Genomic DNA, 9454 nt, shown 5'->3' with positions numbered 1-9454 from the left:
TGTAGGGAATTTGGTAGGGAACTGTTAACATCCATATAGAGCCAATTAAAATGTTCTATGAATAGGAACTATAGACTAAATGACATATATTTGGCTTGACTTGGGTTACAGAACAAATGAAAAATGAAGGGCTTTGTTTGCCGCAGTGCATATAATGTAGCCATTTTATATTTTATACAGCTGTTATATAACATTTCTATTTGATTTGTTAGTGTTTTGTGTTGTTCACCAGTCTGCACAACTATGTTACTGTTAAGTGCAAGCATTTAGAATTCTTAAAGGAGGAATCTTCAGATTCATTAGCACAACTCTTACTTAAATGAAAACTTTATTTTGTAATTAAGCCTAAAGTTTCCTTCATCATGTTTTTAAGATCACATCTAGAAACTATTTCTGACCTTCAGAATTGTAAATGAATTTTTGGGGGTGTTTTGTGGGCTTTGGTTTGTTTCCACAATGAAATTAATAGGGTTTACTGTATCTCTTACCCAAAATACAAGGCAGGTGTTTACTAGGAAGGAGAATTTTGTGTCAGCAGTGACTTAGTGAACTTGAGTATAGAACAGTACTATTTGATAACATCAAAACACGTCTCCATCTTCATATGGTTTGCTGATTGCACAAACCAATTGAAAGTATTTCTATCTTTGTGATATCCTTGGTTGCTGCAGCCACTAGGATGCTTAAGGCTGATTGTTGGTTTTTTTAATCGAAAAAAGCCCTGTAGTGTTTCTTCATGTGCCTGCAATCGCTTATTTTTCTATTCAGTTTTCTGTAGCTAGAATGGGTTTCACCTAGAGTAAAAATGAAAAGTGTTATGTTTTCCTTCTTTAAACCAAGCGCCTTGAGGACTTCATTTCCTGATCTACTTCAAAAGTATGTTTATTATTTCACAAGACAAAAGCAAGGATGTTTTCCCTTAGTCCTGACACATAAGTGTCTGAGCGAGTCAGAGGAGGGATGCACCACGCATCATGACCTGTAATTCTCATTTCTCAGTAATTTCAAGCTGTTCTTGAGAGTACCGTATCCACACATCCCTAGCAACATGGCCGCTCAGCTTTTTAAAACCTCTTTTCCCATGTGATCTTAGTCCTTGCCTTCTTTCCCAGATGAGTTCTTTTACTTTTCATTGTTGTTGATTTAGAAGTTGTTCTTTAGCTTAAATAAATAGCAGTTAACTGGTTTTTTCCCAATTTCTTCTGATATTTGATAATTTTAATGGAAAATGGAAGAAGAATTATTTAAAAAAATATTTATCTACCTGCTATCTATCTAACTGTTACTAAAGTAGCAGTTTCTCATGTAGAATACAAAAAGGGGCTGATGGGGAAAAATGCTTTTCAGGGGGGCTCTGTTTCAGTTTAATAATAATTCTCATTTAGATCTGCGTGTAACTCCAGCTGCTCAGCTGTTGTACAGAACAGAGCAGTATTATCTGGTGTTGCTTCCGTCAGAATTTAGAGGTCCTCAGGCTGCTTTTTTTGTGCCTATGGTCCTCCCAGTTTTGGCAATTATTTGTGTAGCAGCCTTCAAAGAGAACACACTTCTTGTGGATACATTCTTCCCAAGAACATGGGGAGGAGATGCTGGGAGCAGAGCAGGGACTGTTCAGGCGGTGCCTAAGTAGGGTTTATAGAATGGAGAGGGTTGGAATGAGGGTTTTTTATGGAGGAAGGGTGGTTTTTTTTGTTTGTTTGTTTTGTCAAGAACCATTGTGCCGTGTTATAGTTCCTCAGTGAGGGCTTGAGACGAAGCAGTTTTATTTGAAGAGTGTGTGGCGTTGTTACTAGCAACTCCTTTCGTCTCTCTGAAGACTTAATGATCCGTCTTCTGTTGCAGAATTTGTGCCACTTCTATGTTCAAACAGGTCTCAAACCACCAGATTTTAAACTGTAGCTGTAATGTGACCTATGAATGTTCTTCTGAGCAAGCAGCAGTAACCCAGCTCTACACCAGGCTTGAACTGTCTGGGTTTCCAGCAGTTTTATTTATTCTTTCCTAAACAAAAGGTGCTGTTGATCACTATTTAGACCTTGTGTGTATCTGTAAATGTGTAGGTATATAAAAAATGCGTATGTGTGTTCACATGGTTGTCTCTTCTGAGAGTAAAACAGGTCCACAGAAGATAGACAGCCAGCAAGGAATTTTGTTAAAACTGGGAAAGATTAGGTATGAAACCATGGGGAGATCTATTCCAAATACCAAATTAGAGGGAAGTGAACAACACAGGTGGAAGAAGAGGATATAAGAGTAATGTACTTGCATTAAAGAATAGGGGTTTTTTCCTCCTTAGGACTTCTAATGACTCTTCCTCCATCCAGGATCTGTACCTGCTGTGGGTGGGAGTTTGGGGCCCTCTGACTGAGTGAAAGGTGTCAGTAGGGGAACTTCTCTCAAATATCCAACACATAAAACGTGCAAGAACCACTTTGTTAAAGCTGTGGTTCTTCAGTGTGTGCTGTTTGATAAGACAGGGGCTATACAAGACATCTCGTAGTGGTAGAAGGCAAATATAAAAGTAGGAATATTTTTAATACTAATTTGATCCAGTGGAGGAGACATTGCTTGGATGTAAGTTGAGCAGTGATGTTTTTTGTCTTTCATGCCAGCTCTATGTGGCCACTGAAGCCATCCTCATTGCGTTGGTGGGTGCAACTCCTCCCTACCACTGGGATCTCCAAGAGCTCTCAGCTAATCAGAGCCATGGCAACCGTTCAGTGAGCGAGCAGAGAGCTTTTGGGGAATGGCTTCTGATTGCCAATGGCAGTGAGGTGCGCAAGCATGTACACTTTGGCAGCAGCTTCACATCCATAGTCTCTGAGGTAAGTCTGAAATGTGTTTTGCAGCCTCGTGTGTAAATCTTACTGAGGTGGTTCTGGGGGACTCGTTGTACTGCTTTTGTCTTGCATACTAATGCATGTTTTGATTAGCAAATGAAACACGTGCTACCTCCAGTTAGAGAACAGGTAATGTGCTCATGTCTTTACTGGCAACAAAAGCTAGCTTTATATAGCTGTGCAGATCTTGACCAGCATTGTGCTCCGAAACTTTCCACCTTTTCTGTGTGGAAGTTACATACTGCATCCTGCAGCCTGGTTCCACGTTTGAGCTGGAATCATGGCATTCATTTTACTAATACGTTTAAAATGCTTTATGGACCCTGAGCTTTTTCTGGGCACCTCTTGAAATTCCCCTGCTGAGCTCCAGTGCATGTACTGCATCCATCATGGAGTTAGCAAGCGCTGGAGGAAGTGGCTCCTGCAGTCTTTGCAACTCCAGATATGAGAACATTGGCAGTGGGGAGTCAGGTGGACAAAGCAGCTCCCTCACATTCTATTCCAAAACAAGCTTTAGCTTCGTTGGCACAGCCTCTGTGTGTTTTAAGCAATTTCTCTCATGATCTAGCCACAGTCCCTACAGGAATGATTCCAGACTCTGTGTTGATGTGTGTAGCACCTGCCCTTCCTGGGGCTGTCAGTATCTGTTAATGTCAAATTGTTCTGTACAACAGCCCTGGTTACAAGGCCTGAATGTAGAGCTGAACTGTGGAGTCAAGTGTAGTACCACTTGATAGTTTGTGGCTATTGTCCAGAGGTATTACTGCTATCCAAATTACTCCTGTGAAGCGCTTTATTGGTTAGGACCATATTAATAAAAATGGCCAGCTTTGGAATAGTACCAAGCCATTGTGTACAAAAGGCATTGCTTCGTATTCTGGCAATAAAGAGGATGAGTACTTATGATACCATTTAAATTAAAATTTTAATGGGTGGTGGATTTCTTAAGCATTATTTAAAATTCAGTCAGGTTTTTGAATTTTCTCTGGGGTTTTTCTTTTTTGTTTTTTTTAACTTATCCAAGAATCTTTTACTCTCTTAAACTTGACAAGTCAGACATGCTTGTAGACCCTAGCATATGAGATAGGTTTTGTACAGATTTTTATACTTTTTGGTTGCATAAGTAAGAAATGCAGGTAAAGAACAAAACCTGCATGAGCAATAAAAAAACCTAAAAAATCTCCTCAACCAAAACAAGCCAAAACCCCCAAACCCAAGGCAACTTGTATAGATTCTGCTTTCTAATTCTTTAGCATGTGTTTTAGTAAAGGCCCATTTGAATAAAATCTTCTTATGTCTTTTGTTTCCCTCTATTAAAATACAGCTTTTATTAATTTGTTAGCTGAATATTTGGTATATTTGGAAGTTATGTGCTAAGCACAACAAGATTTTGAGAGAGAACATATATATTTGGGGAATATTTCACCACTAATTCGTTATTAATCTGATTTCATGAGTGATTGTAAAGAAGTTTTTTCCTACATTTGAGGAGGACATGTCAGTGCTTAACCTTGTGGCATCACTGATAACATAACCATTACGAATTTACACTGAAAAATATTCTGATGTAAAAAGCTTGATTTGTGAATAAGCATAAATGCAGTATGTTTTTATGTAGAAGAGAAAAGCCTTGAGCTCTCTAAAGGGCTTAGATGTTGAGATAAATTTTCAGAACAAATTTTGCTTTGCAACCAAATTATCCCTTAATCCCTGAATGATTCAGAAAGCATCTCATGTCAACAATTTTCATGTTGCCAGCTTTTTAAATTTTTATACCAAAAGTTAGGGCATGATTCTTGTAGCAGTTCTAAAACAAACTGACCGTGTTATTTCAGGATAAAATTAATCTCATATGCAATTATTTTACAAATGTATTTTTCTGAGAATTGTTTTTAAAGTCTGCAGAAGCTTTAAAAGCTTCTGTCATGTTGGTTTCAGTTGAATTTTGTCAGTTTTGGTGCTTTAGGGGTGCATTTCCTACTGTATTAGTAACCACCTCCCTGTTAAAGTAACAATTCAAAATGAAGCAGTTTTAGAAAGTAAGCAAGTTATTTTCTTGGAGCTTATGAATGATGTTTTGTTAGCATCCTAATCTTTGTGAGGTTTAATTGCATCGCTCTGTTCTCCTGATGAGGTAGTTTATAACTGAGCTTTGAAATAATATAAGCTTTGCTAGAAAGGATATTTAATGGGATTTTGGTAGCGGAAGAGGAGATTATGAAGAGAAGATTAGAGTGTTATTGCAGGGATAATGACATAATCACCAGCTTACCAGCACAGGAAGAAGAGTTGGTTGTCACTAAAAGGAAACATTATCTCAAGGTGCAAGAGGAATAGAAAAAGAACAGAAGATGTGGAGTGTTTAGAATACAAAAGGAAATAACTTTTGAACAATGAGAGCATGGCATATTTTCATTCTACACTTCTGAGGGACAAAGAATTTTGTGAGGTTCAACTTGAGACGTTAAGCCTGTACGAATCAAACTTTTCAAGATCAGCTTTGTATTTGGAATTGAAAAGAACTGGAAATTACAAAGTACACTGTAAAAAAGATGTGTGTGCAGAAAACATGACTAACCTGTCTAATTCTACCAAAGTATTTCTCAGGGACAAGACAGTTCATAAAGAGGAGCATGTGCAGGATTATCTTCAGACATAAACCACAACTATTTTTTCACACTGTGTGCCTACACACTGCAGTGACACATCAATAAGTAGAACTGAGTCTATTTAGATTAATAGCTTTATGTGAAAGAAGGCAGAAAAAGGGAAAGTGGGAGAAAGCTGCAAAAATTAGAGTATTGTGAGGAATCTGTTCTTGATTTCAGATTCAAAGACTGCATTTGATTTGGGAGAACTGTGCAGTTGTTAGTATCCTGCAGTGACTTTGGGAGACAACAGTGGGGACTGGTGATTTACTGAATATGATGCTTAGGAGATTTATGCAGAGTTTGAGCTTCTTTAAAATATGTATCATCCCCTCCAGCTATTAGCTGTTGGTGAATTGTTTGGATTCTGGTTAATTTGCCTTTTTGTTGTTTTGTTATTCCTGGTTTTTTCTTCCCCCTCCATCCAGTGGTTTTTAATTGGCAATGCATCATACAAAGTCAGTGCTGCCAGTTCTTTCTACTTCAGTGGTGTGTTTGTTGGAGCCATCTCCTTTGGCCAGCTCTCCGATCGCTTCGGGAGGAAGAAAGTCTATCTCACAGGTAACCACTGCCACTCAACAAAATGAATGACGTGGAGGTGTCATGTCCCTGAAGATCAGTGGCAAGAGCCCAGTTTCTGCTGGGAGTTTGATATGCAGCTGTAAATCATGTGCTATGATTTTGGTTTTTTTGGCATTCCAATATACTGGTGCCGTGTAAGTTGAGACAAGAAATTAATATTTCACTATTCAGTTACTGTTTGAATATCCACAAAGTGTTCTGGCTTTGTGAGTCATGCCATAAAGGCTTTCACTCATGCAACTTTGTGCTCATGGGATCTCTGCAAGTTGCAATTATTATTTTTAGTAGTTTTTTAACAGCGTCCTTACATGTATAACCTGTCAGGAATTTGTTGCACCTTTTCTTTCCTGTCTGCATGATTTATTTTTTATGTATTTTTGATCCTCATACTGTTTTGAAGCTCATAAGCTTTCTAACTGTCCCTGGATCAAACAACATTTGAAACAGCACGTTTTGTGTATGTATAAAGTTGTGTGTCAATGGATGAGCATGTAGAGTTTAAAAAATGTTTTATGTTTGTTGTTTTTCTTTTAAGGAACAACCGTCATTCAAAGCACATAAAGGTGGGCCTGCTGTGCAGTGCAAACCCACCATGTATTGTCCCCTGGCAATGTTTCTCTTCTGTGGTTTCTATACACTGGTCTCTGAAAATCTCTCTCTCTCTGAGGAGAGATATTTGGTCATATATTTAACCTGTGGCTTCTGGGTCGGGGACAAATATAAAGCCATCTTTAACAGGAGTCAGACAATGGTTCTGAGTGTATAAAAAAAATTGTCTGCCATGAACTGAATTTAAAGGTTCAAACTGCCAGCTGCTTATCAAAAAACCACTCCTTTTGTGTCCCCTCCTTTTTTGATATTGACCCTGTGTATTTAAATTTTTTTTGAAAAAATACTGCCTGCGATAGTATTGTTGACTGTGATGGCTTAGGACAGATGCCAGTGGGGATCAAGTAAAGATATCAGTAAATGCTTCTGCTTCTTCGGGTACCCTTCTAAAACGAAACTTTTTGCCTTATTTTCCAGGTTTTGCTCTTGACATCTTGTTTGCCATTGCAAACGGATTCTCACCCTCGTATGAATTCTTTGCCATTTCTCGATTCTTGGTAGGGGTGATGAATGGTGGGATGTCACTGGTAGCCTTTGTTCTACTGAATGAGTGTGTGGGTACAGCCTACTGGGCATTAGCAGGTAAAGTGCCTTTATTGTCAGAATTCATAGATTTCAGTCTCACACACCGTTTGAGGCACACAAAGCTAACACCATAGCAGTTGCAAATTCAGCTCCACTGGAGCATACCTGTGATCACAGTCTTTGAACTCTGCTTGTTTAATATGAACCATGGACAAGCAGAGTAGATGACGTGGGGCCATTCCGATCTCTGCATCACTCAAGCTGACAAAGATCCAGCTGAAATATCTCCCATGAATGTCACCCAGCTAAATACTCATCCGAAGTTTGCCACAGCTGAGCTGTATCAGACTGTTGGACTCTGCTAGAACTAAGTGTTCGTATGCTAAATATCAATTCTTTCCTTCCTGGCAGTTCTTAAAAAGAAATCAAAAGTGTTTTTATATCATAGGAGGATAAGACAACTCTTGCTTATGTGTTAAAAAAAAAAAAAAAGTTGTCCCAGTAATTGCCCTTTGAATTTAGAAGGTGCAGACACCCTTAACTGTTTCGGTTGCTAATGTTGGACCTGTCCTTCACATATGGTGTGTGTAACCTGTACTGCTACAGCTCCAGGGCCTGACTTACAAAGCCCAAGAAGTGCTGTGCTGAGACTGTTTTAAACAGGGTATCTTACAAATCATGGGATCTACAAATGAATACTACATATTCCTAAAACTAGCAGTTTTTCAATGTTTTGTAGTATTTCGGTTTACACATAGAAAGCTGCATACTTATGCTGCATACACACACGTACTCATATTTGGAATTAGAAGACTTAATTGTTCACAGGGCTTTGTTGGGTGTGGAGGATGTAGAAGAGCACTTTTTGAGCTTTTATTGATCTTTCCAATTAGACATATACCTCTGCTCTGCATGAGTGAAGGACAGGGTATTCTTTGATCAAAGAGCCATGGCTTTGCCTGAATTGCTGAATGAATTTTTGTTAATGAAGACTTAGTTCTTGTCTGATCGCATGTGTTGGGATTTGCTAATGTTTCTTACAGAAGTGATAATGTTCTGTTTTGTTTTTAATTGTACGTTAGGTTCTATTGGTGGCTTGTTCTTTGCAGTGGGAATTGCCCAGTATGCTTTATTAGGGTACTTCATTCGTTCCTGGAGGACTCTGGCTGTTGTGGTTAACCTGGAAGGAACACTCGTCTTTCTTCTCTCTCTGTAAGTTGTTTTTCAAACTGAGTTTCATAAAGAAAGATGTCAAAAAAAAAACCCAAAACAACAAAACGGAGTAACCATACTATTAAGTCAAGTGCCTTTCTAGGATGGCATGAAATTATGTAAATAAGGTATTTCTCTCAACTTGTAGCCCTCTCCCTCCCCTCCCCCAATGGTCTGTGGTTTCTTCAAATAGTAGTGCTGCAATGTTTGAGCTTGTAAGTCTACATTGTACTGTATGTGCTGTATTACTGTAGATGGGAACAGTCTCTAGAGTAGGAGAGAAGCACATCCTATTCTTCAGCTGGTGTATGTAGATGATCTAAACTGATGTGCTCCAAGGCACTATAAATACGTGGGAAAAGATACAGGAATGGTTTCATGGTTTTGTGATAATGTGATGCTTGTGTTCACACAGAAGGAACAGCATCAAAATTGCTTGCCTTTTCAGTCTTAAAGGTGGCATGCAAAAAAAAAAAATGGGAAGCTCCCTTTAATTTTTCAAATGTGGTATTTTTGAAGATAGTAGGGACTTTGTCAATTTCAACACTGAAAGCTTTGTGACGCAGTGTGCTCTTTTCTTACATACTTCCTGACATCTAAATCTCAGTAACTGAAAGAATGAAATTACTTTAGCTGCTGTTTAAACTAGAGGATTTTTCCTTTCCAATATCTACTTCACTTCAGTAACTCTTTGAATAAAGCTTTTTTTGCTTCTCAAAAAGTCCTTACACCCTTTCAAAGGAAGCATCAGAACTCAGGGAAAGGTCTTTGAGGCTGTTCTTGAGGTCAAAGGCAGAGATGACACATTAGATATTTCAAAACCTTGTGGTGCTTGGGACCCTTGGGGAAAAAAATTAACTTTCAGATTGATATGTTCAACTTTTTAAAGTGAGTTATGCTTGCAACTTCAAAGCTGTGCTCAGAGGCCTATCTTTCCTCTAAGAAAAAGGTTTTTTAGTTCCAAATTTCACACTGCCTCCCTGCCATATTGCTTAAAAATTACTCTATGTAGAAAATACTATCAGATTTTTATCCTGG

The 9454-nt window shown here is 38.4% G+C and overlaps 1 protein-coding gene across 4 annotated transcripts in view; it reads left to right on the top strand.

The window, feature by feature from the left end:
- SLC22A15 (solute carrier family 22 member 15) overlaps positions 1-9454 on the top strand; it is a 45510-nt gene that overhangs the window by 10368 nt on the left and 25688 nt on the right. For all 4 annotated transcript variants that reach the window (XR_001861251.1, XR_001861252.1, XM_017731902.1 and 1 more), the window contains exons 2-5: positions 2613-2825; positions 5917-6049; positions 7097-7261; positions 8287-8416. Coding sequence is in view for 2 of the 4 variants with exons in the window: in XM_017731902.1 (XP_017587391.1) it covers positions 2613-2825; positions 5917-6049; positions 7097-7261; positions 8287-8416 (641 nt within the window). In the remaining 2 variants the exon portion in view is untranslated. The remainder of the gene's footprint in view (positions 1-2612; positions 2826-5916; positions 6050-7096; positions 7262-8286; positions 8417-9454) is intronic.

The sequence above is a fragment of the Corvus brachyrhynchos genome, unplaced genomic scaffold (genome assembly GCF_000691975.1).
Source record: "Corvus brachyrhynchos isolate BGI_N302 unplaced genomic scaffold, ASM69197v1 scaffold3, whole genome shotgun sequence".
In the NCBI taxonomy this organism is placed as follows: Eukaryota; Metazoa; Chordata; class Aves; order Passeriformes; family Corvidae; genus Corvus; species Corvus brachyrhynchos.
The sequence above is the reverse complement of the archived record's forward strand: the minus strand, read 5'-3'. Positions and strand labels throughout refer to the sequence as shown.